Consider the following 13,467-nt stretch of genomic DNA (forward strand, 5'->3'; position numbering starts at 1 on the left):
AGATTGTATCTGACGTTAATATGTGAGAAGAGGTGGCGGAAAAATTTCATTTACATTTTGAGTTTGAGGTAAAGAAGCATGAATAACCAATGGGTCACATGATGGTAAAGGAAGGATTTTTTGACAAATGAACGATCCTCCATGGAGGAGAAGAAAAAAGGTGTATTCTCAAATAATGTGACACCAACAACATATAATACCTTTTGGATGACGGAGAATAACATTCATACCCTTTTTGAATGCGAGAGTATTCCAAAAAGACACTTAATAACTTTTGAAAAACGTTGATCAAGACCCAGAGAAACATGATGAACAAAACAAGTACATCCAAATACACGTGGAAAGACATGGTATAAAGGGTCATTTGGAAAAAATGACAAAATGAGGAACTTTATTCTCAAGAGAGGAAGAAGGCATCATATTGTTCAAAAAACGGATATTAAGGACTACATCACTCCAATGATGAAGATGAACATTAGTATTCAACATTAAGTAGTGTGTAGTTTCAATAAGATGTCTATTCTTTCTATCTAGAATGTCATTTTGTTGTGGAGTGTGGGGACATGTTGACTGGTTAAAATTCCTTGTGAAGATAAGAATGACAAAAACGATGCAAAAAAATATTCCTTAGCATTATCACTTCTAAGGATTTTAACTGTCTTTCCAAATTGGTTCTTAATTTCATTAAAAAAAGACAATAATATGGATAAAAGTTCATATCTCTCTTTTATTAAATAAACCAAAGTATATCGAGAGAATTCATAAATGAAAATTACAAATAATTAAAACAAAAAGAAGTAACGCGATTTGGTCCCCAAATATCAGAGTGAATAGTTGAAAAGAAAAAATTACATCTCATCTCAAACTTTTTAAGGTAGGAAGATCTAACATGTTTTCTTAACTGACAAGACTCACAATCTAATACTTGAATATGTTTGAGACTCGAAACTATCATCTTCAACTTGGACAAACTTGGGTGACCCAAACGATAATGCAAAATGTTTTGGGGATGAAGATGCAAAATAGGAAACTAAAGAGCTAGGTTTTAGGAAATAAAGTCTTCATGACTCATGTTCTTCTCCAATCAGACGACCCATACCATGCTCCTGTATAACAAAGGAATTAACAGTAAAGGTTACGAAAAAGTTTAAGGAACGATTCAATTGTCTTAAAGACATTAATTTGTAAGGACAATAACAAATATACAAAAAATAATTTAAATTTAGTGAAGGAGATAAGGAAACTTTGCCAATTCCCTAAGATGCCACTTTGAATCCATTGGCAACAATGAAATGAGGAATTTTCGGAGAGGACATGGAAGAAAATGAAGGAATGTTACTAAAAATGTGATCTGAGACACCTGAGTCAAGAATCCAAGGACTATGACTTTCCATAGATTGAGAGATGTATGCAGTTGACACATTTAACATTGGGGAGGATTGGCTGGGATTGGAAGATCTTTCAAACTTGTACCTTAAAAATTCTTGGTACTCTTCATTCAAAATTCTAGATTTTGGATTATCAAATTTAAAAGCATGAACATATTTGTCTGGAAATCCTTGTAAGGCATAACATTTTTCTTGGGTATAGCCTATTTTCTTATGGTATGTGTATTGAGGACATACTGCAACTGCCACGTCCTCCTCGGTTGCTCCTAGCTTCTCCTCTTCCTTGTGGTGCTACCATAGTTGATGTTTCAATACCATTAATTGAATTCTTATCTTTTACCAATGTAAATATCCGAAGAAGTCGAGTAACTAAATTATCCATTAATGGGAGTTGATCATTAGCTAAAACTTGATCATCGATATGATCAAAATCTAAGTGTAGACTTCTTAGAATTAGGACCATGTAAACTTTATCGAGTTTTTTTGTTGATATCTTCTAAAGAATCAGCCACAAAAACAAAAATCTTTCCTATGTAAACTCTTATGCTACACCAGAAGTCTTTCCTATATGAGCGACCATATCATGATTGGCTTGTTTAAGAGAAGTTATTTTTTGAGTTGCATCAAAAAGATGTTACACATCATTAGCAAAGATATCTTGCGCCCTTTTTCCAAAAGGAGGAGTACCTCTTGTAAGGTCTTAAAATTTTTAAGACCTGTGCTCAACAAATTGTCAAAACCAACGCATAATTAAAAATCGAGCTTCTGCCACTAAGATTTCTCTTCATCAGGTACAATAGAAACATCTTGTTCAAGATGATTATGGTATCTTGACCGAGAAACCATAACTCCACAGAAGAAGACAAAGCTAAATAGTTTTTCCAATTGAGTTTTGCAAAAGTAATGATAGGAGTAACAGATAAAGAGGATGTTCTAAAACCATAAGTCATTCCAAAAGAAACTGACAAAGGACAAAAACAAAAGACTTGAGAATAAAAATCCTAAATATGAGCCACTACCAACGAACAAAAAAACAAGGACCACAACACACTCAAAAGACTACGGCAAGATGACCGATCAGTAACGCGATGAGATTCTGAACTGAGACGACACGTGAGGAACCTTAAAAAAATAAAAATAAAGTGCATGAATTAAAATTAATTGTGGGAGAGGATCACTCCTCTCATTTTACTTTCCTAAACATATCAATTTCTGTTTTTCTAAGAACAGTTTAGTCTTATTTCAAAACGCTATTATTTAAATATATTCTTAAAAATAACTTTATAATTTAAATATCAAATGTTGACAAGTATTAGATTGAAGGTTTCATTTTTTAGGTAAAATATTGTTTAACATGACTGTTTGCAACACTCACGCGTCTTAATTTGGATTTTAATTTCAAATTTAGAATTTTACCTTGTATCTCATTGGAAAAAAAAGTGTTATAATCTCTTAATCAATATTCAAAGTATGATACTTGTCTGTATCAAAAAATATATATTACATTTATCTTTACCAGAAAAGGTATTACATTTTTTTTTCTATCTTGATAAACTTTATTAAAGAAACACAATAAAGACTTTTTTTTGGATCAAGTGTAGTAAAAAAATTGAAAATGAATTTTCAAAGGGAATGTCTTGAGTGGTATCTCCCATAATGAATTTGTTATTTTCCAAGAAGAAATACAGAACTAAGACATGTTACATAGAAACTAAAAGAAGTGTGTATTTTGAAGTTTACATGAAGTTGCAAATCCAAATTCAGAAAGATGATAAAGTCACTTTACAATTGGATTAGTACACTCAAAGAGATGTCCAAACAGATCCTATTTACCTTTAATAAACAATGTTTTCTATAATAATTTTCCCAAAAGCTGAAGTCCAAAAATGACAGTGTCTAAAAAATACAACCAACAAAATACCCCTTTCACAACAGAAGGTCATTTCTTTTGAAGAAAACCACTTTTGGAAAGAAGTCTTGATAAAAAACCCTTGCCACCATTATCAGTGTCTTTTGCTTTGGTACTGTTTAAGTTGCTTATGAGAGACCAATGTGTTTCAAAATCAGGCTGGTAGCCATTTTCCTGCATGGCTTGCATGAGCTCTGATGCCTTCCTGAGATTTTTTTCCATGTGATAACTCTTAATTACAGTGCAATACATTTTTCTGGTTGGAGTTTCACCTCCATGACTCATGTCCACTAGGAACTGTTCTGCCAATTCTGTGTTGCCATCTTGGCAGGATCTTTGGACAAACATTTCCACGGTCTCAATTCTTGGTTTGAGATTCCAGTTCAACATCTCAGAGTAAAAATCCATGGCTATGTCCAATTTATTCTGTGCACAATATCCAATAATAAGAAAATCATAACTGGTGGAAGTTGGAATGTCATTTTTCCTCAGCATTGTGTTCATAAGATGAACTGCTTTGTTCAGTCTTCCATGCTGGCAAAAACACTTGATAAGGTAATCATAATTGATATTATCAGGAGTCAGAGATTCCTCTCCCATCCTGTCCAAAAAGGTTTCTGCATTTTGTATTTTACCACTCAACAGAAGGCTTTCAACAATAGATGTTTGAATTGCAGAATCATGTATCCAGCCTCTTAATCTCATTTCTTGACTCAATTTCAGGGCTTTCTGAAGATCCCCAGCATCACACAGGCTGCTTATTACCTTCCTCAAATTGTGATTACTTGGTTTGAACCCCTTTGAAATCATAATGGCAAGATAACTCAGAGAATGAGATAAATCTTTACATTGCAAGAAACCATAGACAAGAAAGTTGAGACCAACTTCATCAAGCACAACTTTCTTCTCTTCCATTTCAGCTAGTATCTTGTTAACAGCTAAACTATTTCCAGCTGATAAAAGATAGAATATGAGAATGTTGTATATGATATGGCCATCAAGTGCACATTGTGCAAGCATAAGGTTCTTTAAGCTCAGAGCAAACCAGACTCTACCTTTCCTGCAAACTGATCGCACCATATTCCTGTAACTTGTGAGGGGTAGCACCCAACTCTTTCTTATTGCAACAGCAAGTAGTTCTCCCACTTTTCTCAAGTCATTAGCTTGGCAGTGACCCTGAATAAGCATGTTACACAGTTCTTCGTCTGGACTAAACCCTTTAGATAACATATCACGGAACATGGCTTCAGCTTTCCCTATGCTCCCCATATTACAAAATCCACGCATCAATGCACAATCTATAGCATGAGAAAATGAATGATGCTCTTTCAAGAGTATATCTTTTAATGCAATAGCTTTGTCAAATCTTTGAGCCTTGCATAATTGAGGGATTAACAAGATTGAAATATCCAAACAAGGTGCCAAACATCTATCTAGCATATCATCCAATACGGTAAAGGCAAGAGAAAAGTTTCCCTCATTACATAAGCCCCTTATAAGATTATTATAACCAGCGTCATCCAAGATGAAACGAGGTTGTAATTGTTTTAAAGCTACAAGTACAATGTCTGTAAGACCCTTACCAGAAAGTACTTCCACAAACACATGGCATATATCTGACTTTAAGTAAGGGTGTGATAAAAGCATGATTTCAAGAAACCGTGATGCTTCCTTAAGCATTTTCTGATGGCACATAAGAACAAGAAGAGATTTAAAATCCTCCAAACCTGGTGACCATTTATTTCTACAGGCGACATCCCAATAAAAATTGAAGTCTTTCATGTTTCCCTTCTTACACAAAGTCATTAATATGGCAGTATATGTCTCATTGGTGACCTGAAATTTGTTTTGAAGCATTTCATCCAGTGTAGTTTTCGCTTTGGACAGTAAGCCTTTCTTGTTGTATGCCTGTACAACTAAATTGAGAGTTTCTGGATCAAGTTTATGGGCATACCGTGGCATTTTCTCTAAAAGATGGGTCATTGACGTGGTTTGCGACCGGGATGAACAAAGTTGTCTCACTAACTTTGAGAATTCGGGTAGCAACAATTCTTGTCCCCAACAAAGCATTTCCTCAACCAAAATCAATGCCTTTTTCAGGTTACCATTGCTACATTCCTTCCCCACAAATGAATTGAAGTTGGGTACCATGGATTCTTCAAGATCCAAAGTTAAGTGTTTCTCATACTCATCAACATCTGCATCCAAATAAAGTCCATTTCCAACATCATCAAAGAACTCCGTTTTCGAAAGTCCCCCATCATTGTCTCGTTTCAACTTCACACTCAAAGGGTCAAAGCCCAAAATCAGAAAAGCCTTGGAAATCGGATTCTCCATCAAAGAGAGCTTAATCAATCCACGGATCTCCATCTCATGAACCAAACTTTTCACTTTATCAAACTGCCTGCACTTACAATACCCTGCCATAAGAACTCTGAAAGTCGAAACATCAGGCAGTGTCCCCCTTTCAATCATCTCATCAACAATGTCACGTGCAAGATCCTCCATACCTACCTTAAACAACCCACTTATAAGAGCATTGTAAGAATACATATGTGGCACAAAGCCTTTTGATAGCATAGCTGATAAACAACTCAATGCATTTCCCATCTTCCCTTCTCGACAACTCCAACCAATCAATATCCCGTAGGTTACTTCATCAAGACTAAAACCTAAACTCTCTAGCTCTTGCAAAAACAATCCTGCCCTTTCTACACCATAACTCTTACACAATGAATTCATAACTCTATTAGCAGCCTTCACACTAGGGACACGCTTTATTTCAACAAAGAAACTAACCAAATCTTTTAAGTCCCTCCTCTCACAGTATCCAAACGCAATTTCATCAAAAACCAAACTACTAACCTCACAATTAAGTACCACCACCTTCTTCACCAAGTTCCTTGCTTCCTGAATCCTCCCACCAACGCAAAGCTGCACCATAACCATCTCCAATGCCCTCAATTCATCACCACTCAATGGTACACCCAAATCCACCAAATCAAAAGCCACCCTATATGCAAGACTCATCCTCTTCACTTTCACCAAAAGATCAACCAAGACACCGTAACAATCCCTCGAGGGAACCTTCCCTCTACCCTTCATAAAATCATACACAAAGACACCCTTCTCCCATTCTCTCGCACCAGCATACCCTTTGATGAGATCGTCAAAAATTTCATTATTTTCCAACGCGAAAAGCAACTCCTCGGCTTCTTTGAACAACCCCACTTGAACGAGAAGCGAGGCCATGATCTCGTGAGACTGTGAATGGTGCTTCAAGTCGAAACCCGCGTTCGTGTGAGCACCCCATTTGAAAATCTCCCACAAAGACCGAACCTTTTCGAGTGTTACGCGATGGGATTGGAGACCCTGCAAGAGATGCAGCACGTGCGAGGGGCCCAGCGCGGGGAGCCTCCAGCACGTCCGAGTGACTTCGGGAATCGCGAGGGAGAGCTCCAAGAGGTGGGGTTTGAGAAAAGTGTTGCTGCCGAGAAAGTAAAGATTCGGTGACTGAACGGACAGAAGAGTGGTGGGAGCACGCGAGAGAGAAGAAAAAAAGTGGCGGCGGCGGCGAAGAGTGGAGCAAGAGAGGAGCATTCAATAACACAACTGCTCGCCACTGGTTGTGGCGGTGGAAGCGGCGGTGACAAGGTTGTAGAAGAGATATTGCTTATGATGTTACCAAGACATTTAATTACAATTTGAATTTGTTTTACAGAATGATTGTGTGTGAAAAGTTCCTCAAATGTTGTAAGAACACCTTTGTATCAATAGAGTAAAGACTTAGAGTAAATAAAATTCAATTCGTAAGTTATATTCACATTCAAAATACAAAATATAAATGCAGTTTGTTCTTAAACATAAAATGTCCACCTTAAAGAGGAAATTTTTTCTAGACTGAAATGTTCGAGATAAGTGCATATAATATACTGAAATAACATACTTCATTTTCTTATGTTAGAATTCGGTTTAGTCTTGTGTATGTTCTAATTATAACGGAAAACAAAAGAAAATTTGGTTTTTAAGATATTTTAATTTTTCTTATAAAATAAACATTAGATACATAACCATTTATGTAGTGTAACAACGGTAACAAAGTATAACATCAATTCTTCTCACAATGTTTTTGTACTTAAAAGAATACGAAACAAAACAAACACATAATTACTTCAATGTATCGATTATATGACCAAAAAAGTATGCTTTCATGGTAACATAGATATGATACTTCTGCATGCAACATTTAGTAAAGAATAAAAGAAGATTCATAATCAATTAAATATGTCCCTTTCACCATACATGTGGGAGATGAGAAAGTAGGAATCATGTTAGGTGGCTGCAAGCATTGTGTTTGGTGGCTTTGGAAGGAATGGAGCATGTTCTTATGCATAGCCACAAACACCAAACGAGCACTGCACCCCACCAGGACATCTATGTCCACACTTGCCACAGTTGAAAATGCTGAAGTTTATGTTGCTACACAAACCTCTACAACATTGCCAGTTGAAGGGACACTTAGTCCCACACAACCCACAATTGTTTTTATCAGAACTCACATCCACACAAAGATCCTTACAACACAAACTTTTTGGTGCAAACTTTCCTTTACGGCACATCCATGGTCTCCTACGACAACCTGAACCTCTTCCTCTTACATTATTTTTCACCCATGCTGAAGTTGTTGATGAAACACTAGTAGATGCATTTTGGTACAAAATGCTTGGTGTTGATTTTCCCTCCATTGGGATCAAACCCAACAAAGTAATAAATGTTACAATTGCCAAAACTTTTATTGACATTATCTTCTTCCTCTTGTGTGATAGGAGGACTTGGATTCAAGAAGGTATATATATCAATAACATTGGTAGTGGTGCATTAAACATTTGTTTTTTCTTCTAGCATGTTAATAGTGATTTTGATCTCAGTAAAATAAACATTTGTTTTTTCTTCTAGCAGATATAAAGGGTATTTGGGATGCTCATCGTGCGTTTCTTATGTAGGTGGGCACGTACAATAATATATGGTGGAGATTCACGTTATCTATTGTGTAGGGAAAATGTTTTTGGCTTTTTAACAAATACCTTAGGTTTAACGTGAGTTTTCTTGTAGATCACTCCTTAAAATTGTGTAGTGTTCTATACGAATTTAGGTCACGTTGTATGGGATCCCAATTCACGTGGGAAGGGCTATGTCTATCAAGTTAAGAAGGATGGGAAATAAAGAAACAGATACTGGCATGAACTGTCATACAACTTTTTGGTCTCTATCAACAAATTAGGTCTACCAAGTCATGAAAGAAAGGGTACTTTAAACGTGAAAGCAAATTTAGTGGCATAAAGATATCTCTATGGAAAGAATAGGGAAAATGGGTAGATTTATATATGATTTTAAAATTAGGATACTTGCAAAATTACAAAAATTCCACTTGGAAAAAAAGGTATATGCTTTCACTTAATAGAAACCCCATCTTTCACCTATATTATTGAGTAAATATAAGAAAATAAAATAAAATTTATTATAAATCTTCAAATAATGAAAGTACTATCACTTTAGTTACTAAATTTTCTTTTATTTTCTCCCTTGTAAAAGAATTAAAAACTCATCTCCCTTTCTACTTCTTTTTCCTCTCTCATCAACAAAAACTGTAACTTGTTCAATAAATGCTAATGTCAAACGGCATTGTGCAGCAAAACCAAAAGTGCAATGACAACAATAAAAAATGATAAAGGCTGTTCAAGTTATATAAAACCATAAAGTATGTCACATTATTCAACCACAAACACTAACCACTGAATATGGTCACATTGTATTTTTCTTACACAGACTACGGAGGACAATCAAGCACCATACTGCAAGTTCATATACTAATAAAATCATAATTTTTCAGGTCCATAAAACATGCACATAACAATTCAAACTCAAGTAACTGCTGTCACCACACAGTAGAAGGGTGCTACACATAATTGAACTGAACCGTAATTTAGTGCATAATCAGTTCCATCAGAGCCATGTTACTGGAGAACAAGGCATTGCTGTGAACCAGCCACCATGGCAGGCTGGGTGCCTGAGCTAACAGAATCAACTTCCTCAGCACATTGAGGCTTGACACTCAAGTCAACAGATGCAATGGCCTTTAAAACAAGAGCAGTGACTTCCTCGTACCTCTCTTCAGAGAGGGAGACCTCAGCAAGAAGCCTCCAGGCATTGGCTTCAGATGCCTCATCGTAGTCCTTCTTCCTCTTCAACACCATGTGCCCACTAATTTCCCATACAGCAGGATTCACCTGGGTCTCCAGAAGCTCAGCACTCACTTCTCCAAGAGCTTGTTTCTCTGCATAGCACTGTTTCACCATTTGCAATCCAGTAAGTTGCCATACACTTTATGATTAAACAGATTTCAGGACTAACCTTTTTGTCTATTGTTGTTCCTATAAAAAAATTTATTCATGGTTTTAACCCTGAAATTACTCTTGTAGCTCTTATAAAATTGCAAACTTTAGGTATTGGTCCCTCTCATATTTGAAAGATATTCATTCTACCCGTCATTTAAGACAAATCAAGTTATTTAAGAACATCAGCTAATTGTGAGGAGGAAGAGATGAAACATATTTAAGCCAACATATTAACTAAGCAACCAAGTAATGTGACTTTTGGGGACGAACAGAGTTAAGGACCAATTTACCTGTGGCAAGAGAAAGATTTGCCTTCCACAGTCTGAAATAAGTACATTGTAGGGTACGTTGTTGTGTTGAAGGCAGATGCAGGCTTCTGAAACAGCATTTGCTAAACTCTCTAGTGTATGACCACCCTCGAAAACAAGGCCCCTGACTGGATAGTTTAATAGTTTAGATACTTTCACTCCATCACTTAATTTGGTAATTTTCTTGGTAGGGGCCTTCTCAATGGGAAAAGGCATAGCCAAGTAATACGCCTGAATTTGTCAAAATCACAATGTCAATATGATGAATACTGCTAAAACACTAGATAACAAATTGAACAACCCAAAAATCAACATGGAGAATGTTGTCGTCACCTAAAGTTGATTACTGATAAACAGTACCTGAAAGTGAAGATGGTTAATGGTTGCAAACGCACCCAAGCTGTTGTAACCCAACCTAAAATATGGATTCCCAGCTTCAACTGCCATTTGAAGCGCAAGCAAGAAGCTTGCATGGTCAATCCTTTGAGGTAAACACTCAAAAATCCGGGGAATCAGTAGCACATGCCCATATTCAATAGGACTCACCTGTTAAAAAGATACAGACAGGTTAAACAATTGTTTTTACTAAACTTTCAATGACAGACTGCAAAAAAAGCTACAAAACTTACATTGATGGCAACAAAACTAGGAGAATTCTCAACATCAATTGGAGCATTTGGAGAGAATTGAGCTTCTCCATTGTCGCTAGCCTCCAACTGAAACAAGACCTCTTCTTGCCCAACTTTAGTGAAGTTAAACTTGGTTTCATCAAAGGGCTGGAGGACTTTATCGACACGGAACTCAGTTGGTCTCTTCTTGAGGTGGCGACCCTCATTAAGCTGAGCAATGAAACCATACTCCCCAGGAATAATCTAACCCAATAACCAAAACATCAAACAATATGCATGCAAAAACAAAAACAAGCAAAACACAACTTGAAAGTGAATCAAACCAAATGGTACACAAATCAAACCTTGGTCTCACAGGCTGTGACATCATAACGGAAAAGCCCTCTCTGCATGCGTTCTTCCCACTACACCACCAAACTCAAAATACTTAAAAAAAATCATGAAAGAACTACATACAAGAAAAAGAAAAACAACATAAAAAAAAAAACATCGAGCCTTAGATAAAACAAAAACGCATAACATAATGACACAACTACAACAAAAATAAAACATCGAGCCTTAATAAAAGGCATAACATAATGACACACCTACAGTCCTAGCCACAGTAAAAACGGAACACCAAACCTTTTACGCATACCATAACGACATATCTACACAGATTCAAACATCAATTCTTAAAATCCTCAAATCACAGAACATTGCGTACGACACACCTACACGTACATAAAGACACACCGACTTGTACAAAAAAAAACAACCAGAATTCATAAATACCTCCCCAAGGATAAGCGAGTCCAGAAACGCCACAGAGCAATGCTCCTTGCATCCAAGCAAAGGCAACTCCTTTTCAGCGACCTTGTCCACCCTCTTCAAAGCATATAAAGGCAACCTCGCACCTGTCCCCAAAACACCACAAAAAACACAAATGAGCAAAATCCAAAATCCATCAAACAGATGACACCATGGTTTTAAATTGCAGCCACAGTCACAGTTTCATCACAATCCTTAAGATAGCAGATAAAGGCAACCCGAAATCCCTAACTTCACGACTAAAATTCAAGATGATGGACCCTATTAGAAAGCCTTGCATCAAACGTCCAAACCAGAAAACCCAAAACGTAAAAACGAAATACCAACCTTGAATGCAACAACTTTTGAGGCAGTTCCGACCACATCCTCCTTCAGGAGCCTCACCTCCCTCCTCCTTCTGATAATTGGAAACCACAGTGGGAACCCTCTTGATGCTCAACATTCTTGACCTCACCTAAACTAACAACTAACAAAGAAAAACAACAACAAAAGCAACAAAAGGAAACGAGAAACCCCTTATTGAAAACTTTTGAAGGCGTTGCTTATATTACGTCTATCCCTACTAAATAATCCTAACAATCAAGGGCTGAACCACCGCCGGCGAGGAAGAGGAGGTCAGATGGGCTACCACCCTCGGAAGGGAGAGCGCCACGCCCGCCGTGTGGAGGGTTGCTCTCTCTCACACAACCCTTGCGACGGCCACAACGGGCATGTGAGAGCGAGTGGCGAACTCGTTGAATAGCCGTGATGTCTACAAAGCTACAACCCCGGGTTTTAACCCCACACACCCCCAAAATCCGAAATCAAAATCGATCCCTCTTCTCTTTCTACTCCTTCTCTCCTTTCTCTCGTTTCGCGTTAAACGGAGGAAAAGGTGACAGATTTGAAGACCCAATGAACCGAATTGCAAAACCCAAAAGGGAATTGGAGGGAAGTTGAGAGGGGGCGGTGGTTTTGGTGGTTGTGATGACGAAGGGGATCAGGGTTGTGCTTTGATTATATAGGGAGATAGAGAGAGAAAGATAAGAGATGAGAAAGTGTAATCGAGTGCAATTGTGGTGGTTGTGGTTTTGAATGAACCTTTTTGATTGGGTATATACCCAATTATCATAAAATGAAGGTTATTAACTTATTATCCCACACTCTTATTTTAGAAAATTCATACTTGTTTAATTAATAAATAAATAATTATTCTTCTACAGAAAAAATATATATTTTCCATCAGAAAAGCTATTATTGGAAAATTTTTATATTTCTCCTTTTGAATTAATTATTTTAAAACATTGGGTACTTTTTCAAACTTATGATTAAAACGTTAATTAACTTTTAAAAAATTTCTAATAGTAAATTTGTTTTTTAATACTCATTTAGTGTTGGAATCTAATCATTATTAGACAATTTTGGATTTTAAATATAGAAAGAAGTTACTTAGTTCTTATTTGACAATATAGATATAGTTGATGATTGTATAGTTTATTAATTAACTATTTTACTCTTTCTGCAATTGATTCTTAATATTAGAAAATATAACCACTTATGACTGATATTTAGATAAATGCTTTGAATACTAATGTGGTGTTGGTTATTGATTTTTTTTTTCAAATAAAGCTATTTTAAAAAAAATACATAATTGAATATTTTTATAATTTAAGTACATAAATAGACTCGTTTACTTGTGAGCATTTGGAAAGTTGAATTCTAATATGTAAACAATGATTATTCGTATTAAAGATTTATATTGATCACTATTTAAGGAAGACCACTGTTTATAAATCAGAATTTGATTTTTCAGAAATTAAATTCTCAACTAATGAATGTAAATAAAGTTTTGAAGAGTTTATTTATATTATATTTTTAAGAAATAAGTTTATTTAGGACAAAATTATGGTTGGTTATAGCAAGTTTGTTTGTTTGTTTAGGTTTTAAAATTTTGATTTTTCTGAGTAAAAATTATGTGTTTGTTTATTGTCAAAAGTTACTTTTTAAATATTTTTTCACATATATTTCTTTTCATGAGAAGTAACGCTA

The 13,467-nt window shown here is 36.0% G+C and overlaps 2 protein-coding genes across 2 annotated transcripts; both read right to left on the reverse strand.

The window, feature by feature from the left end:
* Positions 1–3,327: 3,327 nt before the first annotated feature.
* Positions 3,328–6,897, reverse strand: LOC108321940 (pentatricopeptide repeat-containing protein At5g15280, mitochondrial). The gene has a single exon (XM_017553859.2). The coding sequence runs from the start codon at positions 6,895–6,897 to the stop codon at positions 3,328–3,330; it is 3,570 nt and encodes a 1,189-aa protein (XP_017409348.1).
* A 2,123-nt stretch (positions 6,898–9,020) lies between these two features.
* Positions 9,021–12,508, reverse strand: LOC108321941 (GDP-L-galactose phosphorylase 1). Its single transcript, XM_017553861.2, has 7 exons — positions 11,767–12,508; positions 11,404–11,525; positions 10,974–11,033; positions 10,630–10,872; positions 10,361–10,546; positions 9,983–10,231; positions 9,021–9,641 (listed from the first exon to the last, which is right to left on the reverse strand). The coding sequence occupies exons 1-7, from the start codon at positions 11,879–11,881 to the stop codon at positions 9,312–9,314; spliced, it is 1,305 nt and encodes a 434-aa protein (XP_017409350.1). The 5' UTR covers positions 11,882–12,508; the 3' UTR covers positions 9,021–9,311.
* Positions 12,509–13,467: the final 959 nt, after the last annotated feature.

This window comes from Vigna angularis, chromosome 6 (assembly GCF_016808095.1).
Source record: "Vigna angularis cultivar LongXiaoDou No.4 chromosome 6, ASM1680809v1, whole genome shotgun sequence".
NCBI classification, from domain to species: domain Eukaryota; kingdom Viridiplantae; phylum Streptophyta; class Magnoliopsida; order Fabales; family Fabaceae; genus Vigna; species Vigna angularis.

Excerpts from the sequence above, each read along its gene's own strand:
- LOC108321940 (XM_017553859.2), bottom strand. The coding sequence starts at position 6,897 with ATGCTCCTCTCTTGCTCCACTCTTCGCCGCCGCCGCCACTTTTTTTCT.
- LOC108321941 (XM_017553861.2), bottom strand. The coding sequence starts at position 11,881 with ATGTTGAGCATCAAGAGGGTTCCCACTGTGGTTTCCAATTATCAGAAG. Across the intron at positions 11,526-11,766 it reads CAAAAGTTGTTGCATTCAAG|GTGCGAGGTTGCCTTTATAT; the intron begins GTTGGTATTTCG and ends TTTTGGGGACAG. Across the intron at positions 10,232-10,360 it reads TTAACCATCTTCACTTTCAG|GCGTATTACTTGGCTATGCC; the intron begins GTACTGTTTATC and ends TGACAAATTCAG.